Below are 22,732 nucleotides of genomic sequence, written 5' to 3'. Positions count from 1 at the left end.
AATTGAACTTTAATTCTTAAACGAAATTAAAACTTAAAATTTAACTAAGACTTGCATGGTCATAAGAAACAAAATTGAAACTCAATTAAGACTTAAATGAACATAGAAGATTAAAATGTAACTTAAACTTTAAAACTTGATCTCAAATTAAATGATCATAAAAAACAACCTAATTGCATATTAATTAAACTTTATTTATTATTTTTGTAGAGCTAATTAAGAATTATTGACCTGGATGAAATATGAATTAAGAATAAAAAGTTGCAATCAAATGGTGTCGAGTCCTCAAATAATTAGAGAAGAGAACCTGAATACATTTATGAGAATTATTCATCAACCCATTTATCCCAATCAACAGTCAAAAACACAGGAGGTTATCCCTTCTGTTTCAACAATCTGCTCCCCCATTTCTTCTCTGCCTTCTTCTTCACAAGGTGGAAGATATTTCTTGGGCCAAAATTAGCCGTACTCTTTTGCAAATGTCATAATCATATCCTTTGCATGCAGTAAACAATGCCTACAAAAGACTATGGTGGAAATGCAATAAATAGAGAACTTACATCCACATTAACCTTGCCTAAAAGATCAAGAACAACTTCATAGGATATCTTATCTGTTCCAGTCGTTGAAGGGAAGAAAATTTTCCCTTCAGGCTCCATTTTAATTACATCAGATTAAATGTTTCAACATCCTATGAACTGTTATAAAGCACAATGAAATTGAGGTCAGATAGGAAAATGCAAAGCTCACTTTCGCTGGTATTTTAAGCCTAAAAAAAAAGCTATTAAGTGCCCTACTTGGCATTTCTGTTTGAGCTGCCACCGAGACAAACACCACCTTAAATATATTAATTAGAGGCTATTAAAAATTATTTTATATTTTAGCCCACGTTGACAAATTAGCCTCAGTTTTCGATTTTTTTGATAGATTATTTTTTTTCAATTTAATTTCTCCCTCCCTCAAATGAAAAATAAGAAAAATATATTATTATTATTATTATTATTATTTATCTTATTGAAATTTTGTTTTCAATGATTGTGTTTATATCGTTACCATCCAAAAATAAAAGTAAAACTTGTAGTTTTTACTTTTTATAATATTAAATATTTTCACATAAAAAAATAAATATTTTATATTTTCTTCATTTAATTAAATTTATATTATGCGGCATCTGCATTTGAATATTGTTTGATCTACCTCCTGTTAAGAAGCTGTCTGTGCAGGCTTTTAGATTCCTCCTCTCTCTTCCAGTCTTTCTAGCTCATTCAGGTTCTCCTGTGTCAGTTGTCTGTATGATCTGCACTGTCAGCATAAAGAGAATGGTGGCCATATAAATGCCTCACCTGGTTTCTTAGCTTAGCCCAGAGTGCTGGAATGGCCTCCTTGCTACCTAAATACACCTCTCTTTCCCACGCCAAGCAACTCCAAGCCCACCTCATAACCACTGGCCAATTTCAGTTTCGAATCTGTCCTTCTCGCTCCAAGCTCCTCGAACTCTATACTCTGTCTTTCGACAGCCTCTCGTTTGCCATTCATACTTTCTGCCAGATCCTTACCCCCTCCACCAATGACTGGAACGCCATCCTCCGTGGCCTCATCGGAAGCCCCGCCCCCACAGATGCCTTTCTTTGGTACAAAACCATGATTCGTGGATCCTACAGAGTTGATGCCCTGACCTGCTCTTTTGTTTTAAAAGCCTGTGCTCGCGTTTTAGCTTTTTCTGAGTCTATACAGTTGCATTCCCATATTGTGCGTAAAGGGTTCTTGGCTGATGCTTTGTTGGGTACTACATTGGTAGATTTGTATGCAAAAGTTGGCGATCTCGATAGTGCAGAGAGGGTGTTTGATGAAATGGTGAAGAGAGATATTGCTTCGTGGAATGCATTGATTTCTGGCTTTGCTCAAGGAAGTAAGCCTACTGAAGCTTTGGCTTTGTTTAAGAGAATGGAAATTGTGGGGTTTAAGCCTAACGAAATTACAGTTCTTGGCGCTCTCTCCGCATGCTCGCAATTGGGAGCTTTTAAAGAAGGTGAAAAGATTCGCGCATACATTAGAGAGGAAAGGTTAGATATGAATGTGCAAGTTTGTAATGCAGTTATCGACATGTATGCCAAATGTGGCTTTGCGGATAAGGCATACTTGGTTTTTGAGAGTATGAGTTGTAAGAAGAGTCTTGTTACTTGGAATACAATGATCATGGCATTTGCAATGCATGGTGATGGGTGTAAAGCTCTTGAGCTATTTGAGCAAATGGGTCAGGCTGAGGTTGACCCCGATGCTGTATCTTATCTTGCACTGCTATGCGCTTGTAACCATGCGGGTTTAGTGGAAGAAGGCTATGGGTTGTTTAATTCAATGGAGAAGAGTGGAGTTACACCTAATGTTAAGCACTATGGGAGTGTGGTTGATTTGTTGGGCCGAGCTGGGCGGCTTCAGGAGGCTTATGATGTTATAAATTCTATGCCAATGGTGCCTGATTTGGTACTTTGGCAGACTTTGCTTGGTGCTTGCAGGACTTATGCTAATGTAGAAATGGCAGAACTTGTTTCACAGAAGCTGGTGGAGATGGGGTCTAACACTGATGGGGATTTTGTTTTGTTGTCCAATGTCTATGCAGCACAGAAGAGGTGGGCTGATGTGGGGAGGGTAAGGAACGCCATGAAGAGTAGGGATGTAAAGAAGGTGCCTGGATTTAGCTATGTTGAAGAAAAGGGTGTGATTCACAAATTTTGCAATGGTGATAAGAGTCATGAAAGTTGGAGAGAAATTTATGCTAAGTTGGATGAGATTAGGTTCAGGATTAAGGAATATGGGTATTTGGCTGAGACCAGTTTTGTACTGCATGATATAGGAGAGGAAGAGAAGGAGAACGCATTGTATCATCACAGTGAGAAGCTGGCTGTTGCTTTTGTTCTGATTAGCACTAGCACTGGGACGCCAATTCATGTGATTAAGAACCTTAGGATATGTGGGGATTGTCATGCGATGATCAAGCTCATATCAAAGATATATGATCGAGAAATTATTGTGAGGGATCGATTAAGATTTCACAGGTTCAAACAAGGTTCTTGTTCTTGCAGAGATTATTGGTGAAATTTATTTATTTTTTTAATATATTTTTTAAAATTGTTTTTTGAAAGGGAAAACTTTTGGTATTTAAACAAGCAACGGGAAATATGATAGCAGGAAGCATAAAATTTAAGCCATCTGGGTGGATTGGCAGCCTTGATTAGACCCTCAATGCTCGTAAGATATGTCCTCTGACAGGAGAATAGCTGTCAGCATAGGACCTGATTTTTCTTATTCTTAGGATTGAGATGGGCCACCTGGGGGAGGAGAGATATACAAAAGTAGATAAACAATCCTTGAGAATATTTAACAGGTTTGCAATGGCAAGCGGGAAGATTGAAGGAAAACTCTATTTGCAACCTTGCGAGAAGAAAAAAAAAATGGTGACCACTTCTACCACCGGTACCAATTAATATTAGATGAAAAGGTTAAGAATGAACGCTTCCTGTAATGGAATCATCAAATTTTTGCATTCATTTCTGGTTGGTCAAAAACAATGTCTTTGCAGCTTTCTCGTCAGAAAGAACTCTCGCTTCATTAGAGCAATAAAGTTTATTTGATTTGTCATTTCATTATTTTTTTCAAAGAGAACTACTATAGTAGATTACAGATCTCCTGAAATTTTCTTTCTGATTATAGAGAAATCAGCAGATCCATTTGTGGAAAGTTTCAGGTGGAAACCACAGAAGAATGTAGCAAATGGGTACTTTTTCAATGGGCAAGCAGTTAATCCAATTTCTGTTCCATTTGAAATTAGATATCCCGATAAATAACTTCCAGCCCTATCAAGCGATACCAATCTCAACATAATATAGAACAATATGCTAGATACAAAACATCACAATTACAATTCACTGGGTAGGTTGGTAGAATTACAATTACCAACTAAACAAATGCACTGTCAATCAACTAGAAAAGAGGGATGAACACCCAAAAGAACTCTCCTGCTAGAATCCTAAAACATAATGCGTCAACAACCAATTCTAATTCAACTGCCCAAGAATGGTAATCTCAACCACAAAAAGAAAAAAAAAATCCTCTGTTATGTGATAGCTTCAAATGATATAGCAAGTCATCATATTTGAATTAATCTTTCACCAACCTCGCCTCAAAACCACCTTCTGCTCGCTTTACTAGATCGTAAGGCATGTGGGTTCCTAGAAGTTTATCCCATATAGAGAAGAATGGCTGAGAAAAGTTGTACTTTGTGCCTTGGAGTTGATGATGGATGTCATGATAGGCAGTATTGTTCCGGAAAAAAATGTGAAAGATATTGCCGGGTAACCAAAGCCCACAATGATCATCGACAGTTTTAACCACAGCAAAGCAGAAGAAAATCACTCCTGTCCGTGCAGTCATTCCTGAAACTAGGAAAGAGATGGCCCCACCTACAGTATCAAGCAAGAGACCCTCCAGCGGGTGATTATAAAGGGCCCCAATAGCATAAGGGACAACTAGCCTATGATGTTGAGAGTGGATGTGGCGGTAGAGGAATTTGTTCTGATGCATATAGCGGTGCACAAAATATTGCCATGTGTCCATGACAAACATAGCAATTATGATCTGCACAATTTGGATGGTAATGGAAGGTTGGATTGTGATCCCAGATGCATCAGCTGTTGAGGTCAACTACAGCAACAAAGCGGGAGAATGAAAAGTTATATAGATTGATAAAAGAACATCAACAGGCAACTGTATTCAAAACTCTCTTAAGTCAAGATCTTCACAAGTCAAATAACACTATCAAGTAATTGATATCCTTATCATCTATATCGTACCGACCTCTCAGTAACTTCAGATACACTTCATGTCAGACAAACAAATTAACTACTTAAACTATTCAAGATCAAACAGGCTCAACGTTTCTCCATCATGAACTGTTTGATGACATTTAAGGAGCCAACTAATTAGCATTTCCTCATTAGAAACTAATCCACCAAAAAAGTAAATGCAAGAGAAGTACAATCTACGTGTCATGTAACAGTCCAGGTAATCGACTTAAAGTCTGAGAATTTCATTTCAATATCAGACCCCATGGAATAAAATTACCTAACCAGCTAACACAAGGCTACAGTGTACATGAAAGCAGTTCAGACAAGACACATTCACATGCAAGGTGACAATATAGGATTTTAGTCATAAAATATACCAACACAAACAATGGAAGAGATATTTGCCAGTAAGATTTCTTCTTGCCCATACAACTCAACTCAACTCAACTCAACTAAGCCTTTATCCCAAAAATTTGGGGTCGGCTATATGGATTCGCTTTTTCCACTCTGAACGATTTTGGGTTAAATCCTCAGAAATGTGTAATGCTTCTAAGTCATGCTGTACTACTCTCCTCCAAGTCAATTTAGGTCTACCCCTTTTTTTCTTTCTATCCTCTAGCCTAATGTGCTCTACTTGTCTAACTGGAGCCTCCGTATGTCTACGCTTCACATGACCAAACCACCTCAATCTCCCTTCTCTCAACTTATCTTCAATTAGCACCACTCCTACCTTTTCTCTAATACTTTCATTACGGACTTTATCTAGTCTACTATGGCCACTCATCCACCTTAACATTCTCATCTCTGCAACTCTTATCTTAGATGCGTAGGACTCTTTCAGTGCCCAACACTCACTACCATATAGCATAGCCGTATGGGTAAAATTTTCCTTTTAATTTATTGGGAATCTTACGATCACATAAAACTCCCGTGGCACGTCTCCACTTCAATCATCCGGCTTTAATCCTATGACTAACATCCTCCTCACATCCCCCATCTACTTGAAGGACTGAGCCTAGATATTTAAAGTGATTACTTTGGGACAGTGCCACTCCATTCAAACTAACTCCTTCCCTATCACCAATTTGGCCTTCACTGAACTTGCAATGCATGTATTCTGTCTTCGTTCTACTTAACTTAAAACCCTTTGACTCTAGAGTACTTCTCCAAAGTTCTAGCTTCCTATTGACTCCTTCTCGTATCTCATCTATCAGAACAATATCATCCGCAAACATCATGCACCAAGGAATACTCTCTTGTATATGTTTCAGTTCATCTAAAACTAATGTAAAAGGTAAGGGCTTATGGCTGATCCTTGGTGTAATCCAATTGAGATCGGAAAATCTCTTGTGTCCCCTCCCGCACAATAGTAGTTGCTCCTTCATACATATCTTTCAATACTTGTATATACCTAATAGATACCCTCTTTTGTTCTAACGCATTCCATAAGACCTCTCTTGGAACACTATCATAAGCCTTCTCCAAATCAATAAAAACCATGTGTAGATCTTTCTTCCCATCTCTATATTTCTCCATCAAGCTTCTAATGAGAAAGATCGCTTCCATAGTTGAGCATGAAACCAAATTGATTGAGAGAGATAGACGTATCATGACGGAGTCGATGCTCCACACCTCTCTCCCACAACTTCATAGTATGGCTCATGAGTTTAATTCCCCTATAGTTTGAACAACTCTGTATGTCTCCCTTATTTTTAAAAATAGGTACTAAAATACTCTTCCTCCATTCATCGCATTTTCTTTGAGTTTAGAATCTTATTAAATAATTTAGTTAACCATGCCACTCCCATATCTCCCAAATACTTCCACACTTCAATTGGTATTTCATCGGGTCCACAGCTTTACTTACTTTCATTCTCTTAAGTGCTTCCTTTACTTCTAAAGATCTAATCCTTCTAGTATAATTTACATTCTTTTCTATTGTTCTATAATCTATATTCACGCTATTTCCATTTTGACTATTATTAAAGAGATCATTAAAATAATTTCTCCATCTTTCTTTAATGTCCTCATCTTTCACCAACACTTTTCCTTCTTTATCCTTAATGCACCTAACTTGATTGAGATCTTGACATTTCCTTTCTCTACTCCTTGCTAATCTATAAATATCTTTCTCCCCTTCTTTAGTTCCAAGTTTCTCATATAACTTTTCAAAGGCTGTGCTCTTGCTTGGCTAATCGCCTTTTTGCCTCTTTCTTTGCTATCTTGTTTCATATGCCTCATTATTATCACATTTAGGTAATTTCTTATACCATTCCCTTTTTCTCTTCGCCTTTTGTACTTCCTCATTCCACCACCATCTCTCTTTTGAGGGTGGTCCATGTCCTTTAGACTCCCAAGTACTTTTCTAGCTACTTCTCTAATCTTTGATGCCATCTGTATCCACATATCATTGGCCTCCATATCTAGCTTCCATACTTCGGACTCAAGAAGCTCATTTTTGAACTTCACTTGCTTTACTCCTTTGAACTCCCACCACTTTGTTCGAGCTACACTATTTCTTCTGACCTTACTTGAATTGTTCCTAAACTTGACATCCAAGACCACCAACCTATGTTGACTTGTTAAAGCTTCTCCTGGAATGACCTTGCAATCCTTGCATAGAGCTCTATTTGTCTTCCTGGTTAAGAGGAAGTCGATTTGGCTTCTATGTTGCCCACTTTTGAAAGTCACTAAATGTGACTCTCTTTTTATAAAGTAGGTATTTGCTAGTATTAGGTCGTATGCCATAGCAAAATCCATGATGCTTTTTCCCTCCTCATTTCGACTGCCAAAACCAAAACCTCCATGAACATTCTCATAACCTTGCCTATCACTTCCTACATGTCCATTCAAATCTCCACCAATGAAAACATTCTCTTCATTCGGTATGCTTTGCATTAAATCATCCAAAATAAAGGTGGTGGCCACTAGGCCGGGCAGGTTCAGTAAGGTCATTTCAGGTTCGAGTCACTTCATGTTTTAGGCGGGTTCAGGTTACCCAACAAGTTGAGCTTTGGGTATCCATTTCAGATAATTGAGGTTAATTACGACATTTTTAACAATTTTAAAATTAAATTTAGTATTTCATGATTTTTAAATGTTTGGCTTAAGTGCAACTTATTTATTTATTTATTTCATTCTAGATTTAAAATGAACTGTGTTTCACTCTATTCTTTGGATGGGTTCTAATCTGACTTATTAGGTTGGATCAGAATTTGCCATATCTAAGAGTGGTTTATCATTAAGCTCGGCTATGCACAACTTCCCAAGCCATAAAAAGAACAGTAAGTTATATATAAGTTCACTAGCTTTGTATTCCTTCTGAAAAAAAATATGGCAGCTAATGACAGAGAAAGGTTTCCACTTTGGTAACATTGAATTGAATATCCAGGGTGTAAGGGTGTGCGGATAGAAATAGTTAGAGGTGCATTCATGATGCCACATGCAAAAAGAGAGCAAACAGAAGGTAGGCAAGGGGGAAGACTACAAAAGGACTTGAAAGTTCCCCCAAACCCCAACTTTTCCTTTTCTCTAAAAGAAAATGGCCAAAGTAAATTTCCAGAATGTGCACATACCAACAGTGGAAAATGACAATCATGCACTACACCCTACACAAACTACCTATGTTGTATTCTGTTTATCATCTTCAAATTATCAGAAAAGCTAAAAGGGGGTCATGCTCTATGATATTTAGTGGCAAGCGGATGAGATACTATCAATATGCTACTAGCTGAATGTGAGTGTTAAGGAAGACAAACTGTGAAACAAGAAAAAAGAGAGGAAACGGAAGGTTAGAATAGCATCAGAAGGAAGAATGATAGAATAAAATAAGTTCTTTTGAGAAAGCAAGAAAACTACCAAGAGAAAAAGGTGAAGTATTTAAAATAGTGCTGCAAAGGGGCCAATAGTTTCATGATAACTTTACCATGGTTCAGACCTTTTAAAGCTGCAAGGAATGCAAAGGAACCCATTGGATCACATGAGATTTTGTGGGTGAAGGTTAAAGTCATCAAGAAGAAAATTAAGGATGCCATTGGTGTTGAAATTTGAAACGGTAAATTGAATGCTGGCATAATTATCCATTTATTCTTTGGGAGGATATCTTACAAGAGTCCAAAGCAAACAAAAACAAAAAATGATAGAAATGAACACAAGTGTGGTTTTCTTGAGTGTATAACATATAATTTTTATATGGAGAAGTGCCCAACAAATGATAGGCTGAAATCAAAATTTCCATTTACTGGCTTCATGAAGAAACCATAGAGAAGATTGTCCCAAAAATGTAAAACTTCAAAGGAATGTCTCACATATCCAAGCTAAACGTAATCATATAATATGAGCACTTACACAAATTTCAACAGGACTACTTCAGAAGTCACTAAAAGTTTTACATCTGCATGTTAAGTTGCCAATTTCCATACTCCTATTCTCATGAGAATCTCAACAGCAGCCACTCAAGTTTTCTTTTTCTTGGTAAACAAAAATTTCTAAGCAAAAAAAAAAATGCTGACTATTAATAATCAATATGAGCTCTCTAATGAAATAAAATTCTACCATCCACATTGACATTGCAAAGCAATCCCTCATCTAAGCATTGAGTTCTTCTAACAACTGGAATATTTCATAACTATTTCACAAAATAAAATAGTTCTTCCCATTAAGAATGGAAATCCCAGGACTCAAACATAAGCATGCATCTTTAAACAAAATCAAAACCCTTATCAGCCATTGCAATGGATAGAAATAATGTGTTTCAGAATTCCATTGTCTCACCAGCAGCAAATTCATATACAGACACAGGTCAGTAATCCAAATCCATGTTCAGATTCACCTCAAACCCATTCTTTTCAACCTCTTTTTAGTTGTACCTTAAAAGCTTTATGCCAAAACATACCTCAACAATGATGTATCTATGGTCCTTGCCATTTTCTTATTAGGTTAGTTATTAGTTAATACTCATCTCCTATTGTTTGTGACTCTCTTTGCTATTATAAACGGGGGAAAAAGACCTCCCCTTTGACCAAAAGTCATTGATACTCCATAGAGAGATTATCAGCCATTCTTATTGCACAAAGAAAGTTCCTAGATGGTACAGTTTGGCTATGTTTCTAACCTGCAACATTGTCCCATAAAAAAGCCACTCTCTAATTGCCAGCATCTCAAAGCAAGAGACTAAACTATTGCTAACTCATGCATAATAGAAAAAAATGTTTAATTGACACTTAAGAAATTAAGAAAACATCACTCCTTTGTGCATCAATCCATCCTCGTTTCCTCCCTCTACTTCAACATCATCTTTTCTGCAGCTTGTATTTCTTTATATAGATAATAGATTTTAAGATCTATTAAGCCACTTCACTGTTTATACTAGCAAAGGTCATCATTTCATAACATATAACATAGACAGCAAATATAAATTACTCTATCAGGTTCAATTACTAACCCAAAAGAGAGCATGAGCAACTATCGCCTGAACTAGCTGTTGAAGCAAAACACCCTTGAACACCTTTGGAAGTGGCACCAAGTTCTTCTCTTCTTCCTCCTTTCTAGTATGCAACCGGTATTTGTCCAACGGCGGCAACAGCTGATAAAACCCAGCATACAACCAATAAACCACAATTGGGGCAAAAGTGCCCATTGCTTCATCACTCACATAAACTTCCCAAAACACCATAGCTGATTCAATTTACAAGGTGCTTTATCACTTATTTTGATTCTAAAACTTCGATTACTGCTTCAAAAGTCTCCACCTTTGAAGCCGCATTAAAGTTCAAAGATCTACTAGTAAATGAGCATTCCACATAACCTGATGACATGGGAAATCAGAATTAGAAACTTTAAAGATGCACCAATGCCAGAAAAATAAGCAAAAGGAATAGGAAAATAAAAACTTTAATTTTACATTTCTTTTATTAATTTAAAAAAAAATTCAAATGTTAAAGTACCACATTACCATAATTTCAAGAAATCATAAAATTAGCTTAACATTACTTTCGTTTAAAATTTAAAAAGACATACAACTTTAAATTTGACATGAAAATCAAAAAACAAAAAGCCTAGAAACCTTTGCATTTCATTTTCCTCCATTTTCTGGGCAACCAAACATGATAGAAACAGTTCAAAATTCAAAAAGTGAAAGGAAGGGATAGAGACTTACAAAGAGAGAGAGAGAGAGAGAGAGAGAGATCGTGAACGGAGATCAGATCTACTTTGGTGGTAACAGGTTAACAGCAACGTTGATGCTTAAGCCCCTACAGTTCACCTTGACCTCACTAGGCCTACGCTGTACGTAGCTTTATTTTAATTTTTTGTTTGGAAAACCAGAAAATGATTGGATTTGAATCTCTGTCCCTCTGATTTTCATTCCTTTTTTTTTAAATTTTTTTCTTTTTATTTTTAGCTGTACACCTTTTTCTGGTTACTGGCGCACTGGTGCTTCATATTTTCGTCAGCCGGCATTTACTCGTCTTTTTCTTTTAAAAAAATAAATAAAAGATAAAACAAGAAATTTAAAAAAAAAAATGTTCGGATTAATTAAACCAACGCTGCCGCTATAACTGTCGTAAACCTGAATGCTTTTAATTTGGGATAACGATAAATAATTCTAAATTTTTCAAATTTTTGTAATTATTGTTAATTAAATATTAAAATTTTTAAATATTATTAATTCTATATCATCATTAATGAAATCGTTACTTTACTAATGAAATTAGCATGTCAGATGCCATAAAGACAATATATTAATTACAATGTCTAATGTCATATAATGCCACGTGTTAGTGGTATAAAATTTATTTGATAATTTTTTTAATATTGATTTAATTGTAAAAATTTATGAGCATAATTTTTTTTTTGTAATTTTTATATTTATTTTAATTTATATGAAATTTTAAATTATTTTTAAAATTATAAATTAATTAATAATTTGATTTGAATTAATTTAATTGACTTGAAAATATTTTAACACGAAAATATGATATAATTAAGAAATGAAAATAAAAAGTGATATGCCTAAAATTACATGAAATAAAGTGGTATTAAAAAATTTTTAACTTTTGAATATTAATATATAAGCGAATTCAAACATAATTAAATAGTGAAAAATTATTCGTATAACCTATTTTAATTAGTTTTTGAGATTTAATTATTATTTTACATGTTATAGTAAATATTTAACAAAATTTTATTTTTTTAGTCTTAATATTATACTAGAGATAGTAATATATAAAGTACTTGTAAAAATTATCTACATAAAATATATTTTATAATTAATAATTTATATTTTAAAATTTAATATTTTTAGAATAAATTGAAAATAAATTAATACTTCCAATTTTTTTATTTTTTATAATTATACTCTGTACTAATTAAAATTGTAAATTAGACCCTATATTTTTTTATCTTTTATCAATCATATACTATCATATGCATGACGTGAGCTGATGTGTCATTTCTGTTAATGAGATAATAGTTTTGTTAAAGGTATGATATAATTTGTAATGAATAAGAAGTTTAAAATTTAATTAGTAATTTTTATAATATGGGATATAATTATAAAAATTTAAAAAATATAAGGTATTTTTTGCAGCTATCACTTTTAATTTTTAAAGATTGTGATTATTAATTTTTAAAATAATATATAAATATTAATTAAGTAAAAGTTAATCTAATCTCTTAATTATATCGACAAAAAAAAAGTTTATCCAAATTAGTTATGATTAGTTAGTTATTAAAATTTTTATTGACATTTTAAGCTTTTTTTTTTTCCTTTCAAACTATTTTTTTTACTAAATCATATGGGTTTAGTAAAATGTAACCGGTTTCAAACTCGAATAAAAGAGAAGAGTTGTAATAAATTAATGATCAATATAAAATTTAGTCATCTCTCATGATTAATCATTATGATATAAATGTATTAATTACACAAACAAAAATTATAACAATTTGATTTTTTTTAAATGAAATTACAACCATACGAACATTTATTGATAAACCAATTCTTCTAAAAAAGTGAATTAATTTGTGATTTTTAAATTTATTATTATTTATTTATTTATTTTTAAATTTTGATAATTAGATTAATATATTTTTAATATTTAACTTTATCAAATAAAATGATTTTCCTTTTACAAAGTATTTTAATGCAAAATTAATAAATTCAATAAATCAATAAATTCATAAAAAACTTTAATTATAATAGTTTTTATTTTTTTAAAATCAAACTAAATTAAATAGATTAAATATCTCAAAATTAAAAATAAAATAAAATCTTTTTCAATTAAATAAAATTTCATTTTTAATGATTCAATTCAAAAGTCTATATCTATATATATTAAAGCTAACGCATATAAATAAGCTTACAGAATATGTCATGTATTTAAGAAAAAAAAAATTTTAATTTTGCCATTTGTCATTTTTTTAATATAATTATCATTAATATCTACTAATATATATGCTACTTGGCAAAAAATATCACCTATTTAAGTTGATTTTATTTAAAAATATAAAATATTTAGAATTTAAATAATATAAAATATTTAAACTTTGATTTTAACTAACTTCTTATTTTCTTTTAATTATTAGCTATAAAAAATATTTAAAATTTAAAATATAAAAAATTTTATTGAAAAAAAAAATTAGATGATTTATTTATCTAATCATTTAAAAGTATCTTATTTTAATTATTAGTTATATAAAATATTAAAATCTAATATATATATATATATATATATATATATATATATATATATATATTCACTAAAAATTATTTATGTAATTTAAAAATTTATTTTAAAAAATATTTCTTATATTTAAAATTTAAGAATTTTAATAATAATTTAAATAGAAAAATTAGTATATGATATATGTGTTTTTTCTTCTATTTTAGTTGTACTTTTTATTGGTATATAATAACTAATTTAAATGATAATATAAAATAATCTATGAATCAATTTATTTTAAAATTTAAAGTTAAATGATGTATTATCATTACAAAATTATATCCACTACTATTCTAAAAATTTATATACTAACACTTAAAATAAAATCTTTTTTTTCTATTTAAATATTTTTCAATTTCAAGTATTAAAATATTATCTGATACTAAAAAAGTAATTATAAAAATAATATTTTTTAATTTAATTTTTCATTGGATTAAAAAAGGATGAGTTATTTTTTAAAAATTATATTAATATATATAAATATCACGAAATAATTATTTATAAACATTTATTTTTAAAAACATTTCTTGTATTTAAAATTTAAGAATTTTAATAATAATAATAATTTTAAAATCGCCATATCATATACTTTTTCTTCTATCTTGTTTACCTTTTTGTTGGTATATGAAATAAAATCAACTAATTAAAAAAAATAATCTATTAATCAACTTATTTCAAAAATTATAATTAAATGATATATTATTAAATATAAATTATATCAATTACTATTAAAAAAATTATATATTAACACTTTAAATAAAATCGACTTTGTATTTAAATATTTTTAAATTTCAACTACTAAAATCCTATCTTATACTAAAAAAAATTATCATAAAAATATTTAGTTAAAATTTCAGCTAGAATATAAAGGGTAAATTATTTTTAAAAATTTATGTTAAGATATATATTTAAATAATTATTTAGTAAACAATTATTTATAAAATTTAAAAATTTATTTTTTTAAATGTTTCTTATATTTAAAATTTAAGACTTTTAATAATAATAATAATAATAATAATAATAATAATAATAATAATAATAATAATTTAACGTGATACATATATATTTTTACTTTATTTATTTTTTTTATTGGTATATGACAACTAATTTAAAAAAAAAACATTTATTTTTAAAAATATTTCTTGTATTTAAAATTTAAGAATTTTAATAATAATAATAATAATTTTAAAATTGCCATATCATATACTTTTTCTTCTATCTTGTTTACCTTTTTGTTGGTATATGAAATAAAATCAACTAATTAAAAAAATAATCTATTAATCAACTTATTTCAAAAATTATAATTAAATGATATATTATTAAATATAAATTATATCAATTACTATTAAAAAAATTATATATTAACACTTTAAATAAAATCGACTTTGTATTTAAATATTTTTAAATTTCAACTACTAAAATCCTATCTTATACTAAAAAAAATTGTCATAAAAATATTAGTTAAAATTTCAGCTAGAATATAAAGGGTAAATTATTTTTAAAAATTTATGTTAAGATATATATTTAAATAATTATTTAGTAAACAATTATTTATAAAATTTAAAAATTTATTTTTTTAAATATTTCTTATATTTAAAATTTAAGACTTTTAATAATAATAATAATAATAATAATAATAATAATAATAATAATAATAATAATAATAATTTAACGTGATACATATATATTTTTACTTTATTTATTTTTTTTATTGGTATATGACAACTAATTTAAAAAAAATATAAAATAATTTATCAATTAACTTATTTCAAATTTTAAAATTAAATGATACATAATCAAATACAAAATTATATTGATTACTATTAAAAAATTTATATACTAACAATTGAAATAAAATTACAATTAACTAAAACTTTCATCATTAATAAAATTTTATAATATGATTATGAAAATATAAAATATAGAGAAATATGTATTAAATTATACCATTAAAGTAAAATAATAAATATTTCACACAAAACGCAGCCAAAATAACTATTTCTATATGAAATTAACACAAACTTTGAAAATTGATGAGCAGCTTTAAAAAGGGTGTTATTATTATTATTATTATTATTATTATTATTATTATTATTATTATTTATTTTCTTTTATTTTTTTTAAGTGGAGCTCATTTATAGATAAATTTTTAAATTAAAAAAAAACATTAATAAAAATTGAATGGCATTACTTATTTATATTTTGATTAATACGATAACTATACATACATCAAAATACATTATTTTCAATGATAAATTTCCACTATACGAGGAACAGTAGCAATTGAAGGCAAGTTTGTAATTCCCATGAAAATGAAGTTTTAGTTTGTTATTGCCTCCTACCTTTGCCATGGTGTCCACGCTTCTCCCTTCACGTATACCTTTTTCCTTTTTTATTCCCTTAAACCATGCCAAATAATCAAAATGATGTCGTTTTTCTCCAAAAAAGAATGCCGTTTTAAACGTTAACGTCTCCCTCTATAGTCGATTCTTGCCTTTGTCCTTTGATTTTTGCTTTTGTCTTTTGTGGTCGTTTCCTTTGCTTTCCTATTGTTTTTCTTCTTCTCCCTTCCCTTGCAAATTCCTTTACCTTTTTCTTAGTGCTCAAAAACATGATCTTGGAACTCAAAAACTATGAATAGAAGGCAAGCCCTTTTCAAAATTCCTCTGGCATGTTCTCTTTTTGTTAAACTACAGTAGGTCTTTTACTCTGGTAGGTGACACTCAAACTCTTAACACAGATGGAGTTAGGTGAAGTGCAATACTCACGTGTACTTCTAGAGCTAATTGTAATTTGCATTGTGAATTTCTATAAAGTTGATTATAAATGCATTTTAAATTCTATTCATTTATTTTGGACTTATTTTTTCTTCCTCCAAAGTTTAGAAGCATAACAGGTTATATTTGATAGATTGCTGAAGCTGCTTTCTGCTGTAGTTAAGTGCTGTTCATGGGAATAAGGATGACAATGGGTCACAGGAACTCGATCTGACCGAATCTTAATAGAATGGGTTTGGATAGTATATAGTCGGGGTTTGGACGGGTTCGGGTTTGAAATTTGATACCTATCACGGGTTTGGGTTTTATATATTGAGTATTCATTAACTGAATCCATTTATATAAATATTTAATTAAATATAAAATATATAATATTTATAATTTTTTATTTTTTTATTTTATATAAAATAAAATTGAAATATTTTATGGAATTATTAAAATTTTAAAATGTAAATTGTTAATAAAAATAATTTTTATTCATATTTTTAATTAAAATATATAAAATTAAACGGATTCATGCATTTTTTGGATAATAATAATTGAATTTGAAATGGTTTGGATATTGAGAATAAATTTTAATTAAATTTTCGATGAGTTCAGATTTTAAGAATATTAATTGAATTCGGATTCAAGTTTGGGTCAGAGTGATTTTCGGTATTCTACTGTATGAATTTTATTTCATTTGTCTTCCTCTTATTAAACCTACTTTTCTTTTAATCCTTTTCTTGACTTTAATTTTTTTTAATTTTAATTGTGTTAAATAGCTTAGATATTCATTTCTGTGACTTTTAGACATTGTACTAATAACTTAATTTTTCGTTTCTTTTGATTTAGTTTTTTAACAAATACTAACATCCCTAATTTTTAAATGATTATTTTATATGCAAATATTTTATTCTAACCCTGGTATTGTGGACTTCGCGTAGGTACTTTCATTTCGTGAAAATTCGATCGTCGCCTGAAGCTGCAATTTCGAGCCGAGCAGATAAGCTGCTGGAACCATTTCAGAACCAAGTCAAAGTTATAAGCTACCCCACTATTTGCAGATGCCTCGGATGTATTTCAAGCATTAGAATTGATATAGGTAAACCCGAACCCAAAGTTTCTTCAGTTATTTAATGTCGGGTTTAGAATAAAAATTCATAAAATATTTGAGGGTTATTAGAAAATTATAATTCTTTTTGCAATAGCTTTATAATATTGTTGAAGACTGCGGGACAAAATTTTAGAATTTTTATAGCTTATTTGAGTAATTTTGCAGAATATCCGTTTTAAGGGCTAAAATGTACTTTTTCAAGTTTGTAACTATTGTTTGGTTTGGATGGTTCAAGAGGAGCCATATGATATTGATGAGATATGGGTTGAGATGTGTGATTCTATAAGTGTTATTTGAACTATTGTACAGGTTAGGTAGGTCCTAGATGCAAGGAAAATTCAGCCGAAATTTCAGCAAGATCTTAGAAACTATTTTGATTTTATGGTTGAAATCAATTATTTAGTTTTGTCAGCCTTTTGATAGAAGTCAGTGTATATGTTTAGGTGATCGGTACTGGTCGTATTCTCCTTTCAGCCGGACTAGCTGCAGTCCTGTCGACTAATCCGTGAGTAGATATTTATTTTATTTATGATTTTAATATTATTATATTTCTAGCATGCTCATGTATCACTATTACTTATATTTATATAGTTAAATATTAGGCATGCCTTGCTTTGCATTTATACTTGATGATATTACTTTGGTCGCTATGTTAATCTGGAAATGTGTGTGTGAGTTGGTGTATATGTGAAACATATGAATATGAGTAGGACGGGTAGACGTGGCTGGAGTTTGACTCGATGGGACCCGATTCTTATTATAGATAAATCGGGGTAAGCACGGCTTTGAGTTGACCTCGCTGGCCCCCGGATATAGATTATTAAGCGAAAGTCCAGCTCGAGTTAATCTCGCTGACAAGCCTTGGATTAAGAGAGTTGGATAGGGGATTAACTCCCCATATATGTATGCATGAGTATAAATATAACTTGGGTGCGTGAGTACTCCAGATTATCTTTGATGTGACCTGACTTGTTTGCATGACTTGTACGAAGACGATGCATTTTCATTTCTAATGATGTATTAGAATTAGATAGTTATAGAAATTATAGGTAAAATAAATATTTACTCTCTGAGTTAAACGCTCACTCTTGTTCACTAATTTTCCAGGATACAGAAGAGTCTTGTTGTAAATGACCTGTTCCATTCCTCACAGGTCCTCTTATGTTCATTTTGTATAATTTATATAATCAAAGGAAGTTTTAAAACTCCACATATGTAGGAGTTATTTAATTTGATTTGGACTGTAAAAGATTATGTCTCTTTTCTTTTGAAAATTTGTAAACTTCTTATGATGCATATGATGTTGAATGGACTGGGTATACGGCTTAGTTTAAGGGAGCTAGGCTCCCATTTGATCATATTGTGATTTGTAGATGATTGTGAGGGTGAGCTGAGCTCTCTAATGGATTGAATTTTTGTGTTTACAGGTTGGGTAAGCCAAAAATTCTCGTTGGATGGTCCATATTATGGCTGGACTCTGTCCGGTTATTTTCTTGAAATTGGGCCAAATATGGATTTATGTTTGGGTTGAAACATAATTGGACTTACTACGGATTTCAGGGGCCTTATGCTGACCCAAGTCCTAGTGCCGATCCGACCCGCGAGTTCGAATCGTGATAATCTTATTCTTTCTACAATTAATGAACCAATTGAGGGTCTAATGATAATATATGTAGCTCATTTTTTCACAAGAATAGTTGGTATAGTCTTTATTCTCCTTTGTTGCACTTTAAGTACTTCATATATGGATATTTAGAAGTTTCTTTATCCCATCATATTGTTAAATTATTTCTTCAATGTTCCTTTCTTGCCTCTTTCTTCTCTTTTCTATTGTAGAAAGAGATGATTCTCATTGATTTCAATTAATCTGTACATGGGTATTTATATACAATTGATTCCTATAATTGTGTTATACTAATTAGGAAGAAATCCTAAATAAGAAATCCTAAATAGGAATACAGAATACAGAATATACACAGAAATAATATAATGATTGACTTTCCATAACAATAATGATTGACTTTCCATAACACTCCCCCTCAAGTTGGAGCATAGATGTTAATCATGCCCAACTTGTTACAAATATAGTCAATCCTAGCTCCATTCAGAGCTTTTGTGAAAATATCTCCTAACTGCTCTCCAGTTTTGATATGTCCTGTTGAGATGATCTGTTGTTGAATCTTTTCACGAACAAAGTGACAATCAATCTCAATATGTTTGGTCCGCTCATGAAATACCGGATTAGAAGCAATATGAAGAGCAGCTTGATTATCACACCACAATTTCGCAGGCAGGGGGGTCTTAAAACCTGTCTCATCTAGTAATTGAAATATCCACATTACCTCACATACTGATTGTGCCATGGCTCTGTATTCGGATTCAGCACTAGATCGAGAAACTACACTCTGCTTCTTGCTTTTCCAAGACACCAAATTTCCTCCAACAAAACGCAATATCCAATGAGTTGACCTCCTATCAACCTTAGATCCAGCCAGATCGGCATCGAAAAACATTCAACATTCTAATTCCAATGATTACCATATAACAAACCTCTTCCTGGAGCTCCTTGAGATAGCACAAGATTTGTCCCAAGGCTTCCCAATGAGCAACAATTGGGGAAGACATAAACTGACTTACCACACTAACGGCATAAGCAATGTCAGGACGAGTGACAGTAAGGTAGTTCAATTTTCCTACCAATCTCCTGTATCTCTCTGGATCTTCAAACAACTCACTATCCCCTGCTAACATTTGTAAATTTGGAGTCATTGGTGCACTACAAGGCTTAACACCTAATTTTCCTGTCTCTGTCAATAGATCAAGGACATATTTTCTTTGAGACAAGAAAATACCTTTCTTACTTATCATAACTTCAATACCCAAAAAATACTTTAATAATCCCAAGTCTATGTTCTGAAACTTTGTTTGGAGGAAGGTTTTAAGAGATGAAATACTGCAGAGTCACTCCCGGTGATGATAATGTCATCCACATAGACTACTGGGAGAATTAGACCGACCTCAGTTGCTTATAAAATACTGAGTGATCACACTTACTCTTTTGCATACCAAATTCCTGTACTGCTTCACTGAATCTCCCAAACCAGGCCCTAGGACTTTGTTTCAAGCCATAAAGAGACTTCCGAAGCCTACAAACTTTACCCAACTCCCCCTGAGCAACAAACCCAGGTGGTTGCTCCATATACACCTCCTCCTGAAGATCACCATGAAGGAAAGCATTCTTGATATCCAATAGGTGCAGGGCCAATCATATTTAGTCGCTAAAGAGATAAACAAGCGACAGTATGTTTAGCTACAGGCGAAAAAGTGTCAGAGTAATCAACCCCATATGTCTGAGCATATCCTTTTGCTACAAGGCGTGCTTTTAACCTAGCCACAGAACCATCAGGATTTACCTTTACTGTAAATACCCATTTGCAACCAATAGCTTTCTTACCAGTGGGCAAAGGCAATAGTTCCCATGTACTATTAGCATCTAAAGCCTCCATTTCCTCTTTCATAGCAAAGACACGGCCCGGGATGAGACAGTGCCTCACCAACAGTATTAGGGATAGGAACAGAGTCTAAAGAAGTAATAAAACACCGAGAACAAGAAGACAATTGATTATAAGAAACAAAAGAAGAGATAGGGTAAGTACATGAACGTTTACCTTTACGAAGAGCAATGGGTAAGTCTAGATCAGAATCATGATCAGTATGAGGTACAGGATCTCCCAACGAAGTAGCTGGTGGAGGATCTGAGTCAGGAATCTCCAATCTCCTGGAATAAACATGAACAACGGGAGGCCGAGTAGGTCTAGAGACAGAAGAAACAGGCTGTGAGAGAGGACTAGACATTGGTTGGACAGTATATATTAAGATATCATCCTCCTCCCCCTGACTCTCATACACAGATGATTGAGAAAAAAATGGAGTGGACTCAAAAAATGTAACATCTGCAGAAACAAGATAACGATTAAGAGTAGGAGAGAAACAGCGGTACCCTTTTTGGATCCGGGAGTACCCAAGGAAGACACATTTGAGAGACTTTGGATCCAATTTAGTAACCTGCGGACGAACATCACGTACAAAACAAGTACAACCAAAAATACGGGGTTCAACAGGAAACAAAGATTTTGTAGGGAACAAAGCAGTATAAGGAATATCCCCATTAAGGACAGAAGACGGCATACGATTGATCAAAAAACATGCCGTAGAAACTGCATCCGCCCAAAAGTGTTTAGGAACTTTCATCTGAAAAAGAAGAGCACGAGTTACCTCAAGAAGATGCCGATTTTTTCTTTCGGCCACGCCATTTTGGGATGGGGTATCCACACAGGAAGACTGATGAAGAATGCCATTTTGTGTCATATAAGACTGAAATTGTGCTGAAAAGTATTCTTTGGCATTGTCACTTCTTAATATGCGCACAGAAATATTAAATTGAGTTTTGATTTCATTACAAAAGGCACAAAAGATAGAAAACAACTCAGAACGATTCTTCATTAAATATAACCAGGTAACACGAGTAATCATCAACAAAAGTAACAAAATAACGAAATCCAGTTTTAGAAGTAACAGAACAAGGACCCCAAACATCAGAATGAACTAACTCAAAAGGGGATGAAGCCCGTTTATTAACTCTAGACACAGAAGGCAAACGATGATGTTTTGCAAACTGACACGACTCACATTCTAGTACTGATAAAGACTGAAACTGAGGACACAACTTCTTCATGGTAGACAAAGAAGGATGACCCAATCTACAATGAGCTTCAAGAGGTGTTAAGGTACTGGAGCAAACAAGCGACCGCGGTACATGATTTTCCAGAATGTAGAGACCACCTGACTCACGTCCTCTACCAATAATCTGCTTCGTCGTAAGATCACAAACAAACACCGATCGGAAAAAGGAAATAGAACAATTTAAGGTACGAGTAAGTTTACTAACAGAAAGTAGATTAAAAGAGAAATTTGATAGACACAAAACAGATGACAAAGAAATTGACGAAGTCGGATTCGCAGTTCCAGAACCCATGACACAAGAAGTAGAACCATCAGCTAAAGTAACAGTAGAGGAAGTGGTATTAGACTGAAAAGCAGATAGAAGACTAGAATTACCTGTCATGTGATCTGTTGCACCAGAATCAATAACCCATTTGGATGAGGAAGACACAAGGCATGTAGTGGATTTACCTGACTCAGCGATCGCAGTGATAGGGGAACTGGTAGGCTTTAGAGATGCCTGATACTGGGAAAACTGTGCAAAATCCTCTGCAGATATCAAAACAGTTTTCTCAA

The 22,732-nt window shown here is 31.9% G+C and overlaps 2 protein-coding genes across 2 annotated transcripts; one reads left to right on the top strand and one right to left on the bottom strand.

The window, feature by feature from the left end:
• Positions 1 to 1,158: 1,158 nt before the first annotated feature.
• On the top strand, positions 1,159 to 3,128 carry LOC110645468 (pentatricopeptide repeat-containing protein At1g34160). Its single transcript, XM_021798658.2, has one exon. It carries the CDS (start codon positions 1,375 to 1,377, stop codon positions 3,091 to 3,093), a length of 1,719 nt encoding a protein of 572 aa, XP_021654350.2. The 5' UTR covers positions 1,159 to 1,374; the 3' UTR covers positions 3,094 to 3,128.
• Positions 3,129 to 3,857: 729 nt separating this feature from the next.
• LOC110645469 (very-long-chain aldehyde decarbonylase GL1-9) lies at positions 3,858 to 11,207 on the bottom strand. Its single transcript, XM_021798659.2, has 3 exons — positions 10,999 to 11,207; positions 10,285 to 10,647; positions 3,858 to 4,698 (listed from the first exon to the last, which is right to left on the bottom strand). Exons 2-3 carry the CDS (start codon positions 10,513 to 10,515, stop codon positions 4,156 to 4,158), a joined length of 774 nt encoding a protein of 257 aa, XP_021654351.2. The 5' UTR covers positions 10,516 to 10,647; positions 10,999 to 11,207; the 3' UTR covers positions 3,858 to 4,155.
• Positions 11,208 to 22,732: the final 11,525 nt, after the last annotated feature.

This window comes from Hevea brasiliensis, chromosome 16 (genome assembly GCF_030052815.1).
Source record: "Hevea brasiliensis isolate MT/VB/25A 57/8 chromosome 16, ASM3005281v1, whole genome shotgun sequence".
NCBI lineage: Eukaryota > Viridiplantae > Streptophyta > Magnoliopsida > Malpighiales > Euphorbiaceae > Hevea > Hevea brasiliensis.
This window is presented reverse-complemented; position numbering and strand designations above follow the sequence as displayed.

Coding starts and splice junctions, on each gene's coding strand:
- LOC110645469 (XM_021798659.2), bottom strand. CDS start 10,515: ATGGTGTTTTGGGAAGTTTATGTGAGTGATGAAGCAATGGGCACTTTT. Junction 4,699..10,284: donor TTGCTCATGCTCTCTTTTGG/GTTAGTAATTGA, acceptor TTGTTGCTGTAG/TTGACCTCAACAGCTGATGC.
- LOC110645468 (XM_021798658.2), top strand. CDS start 1,375: ATGGCCTCCTTGCTACCTAAATACACCTCTCTTTCCCACGCCAAGCAA.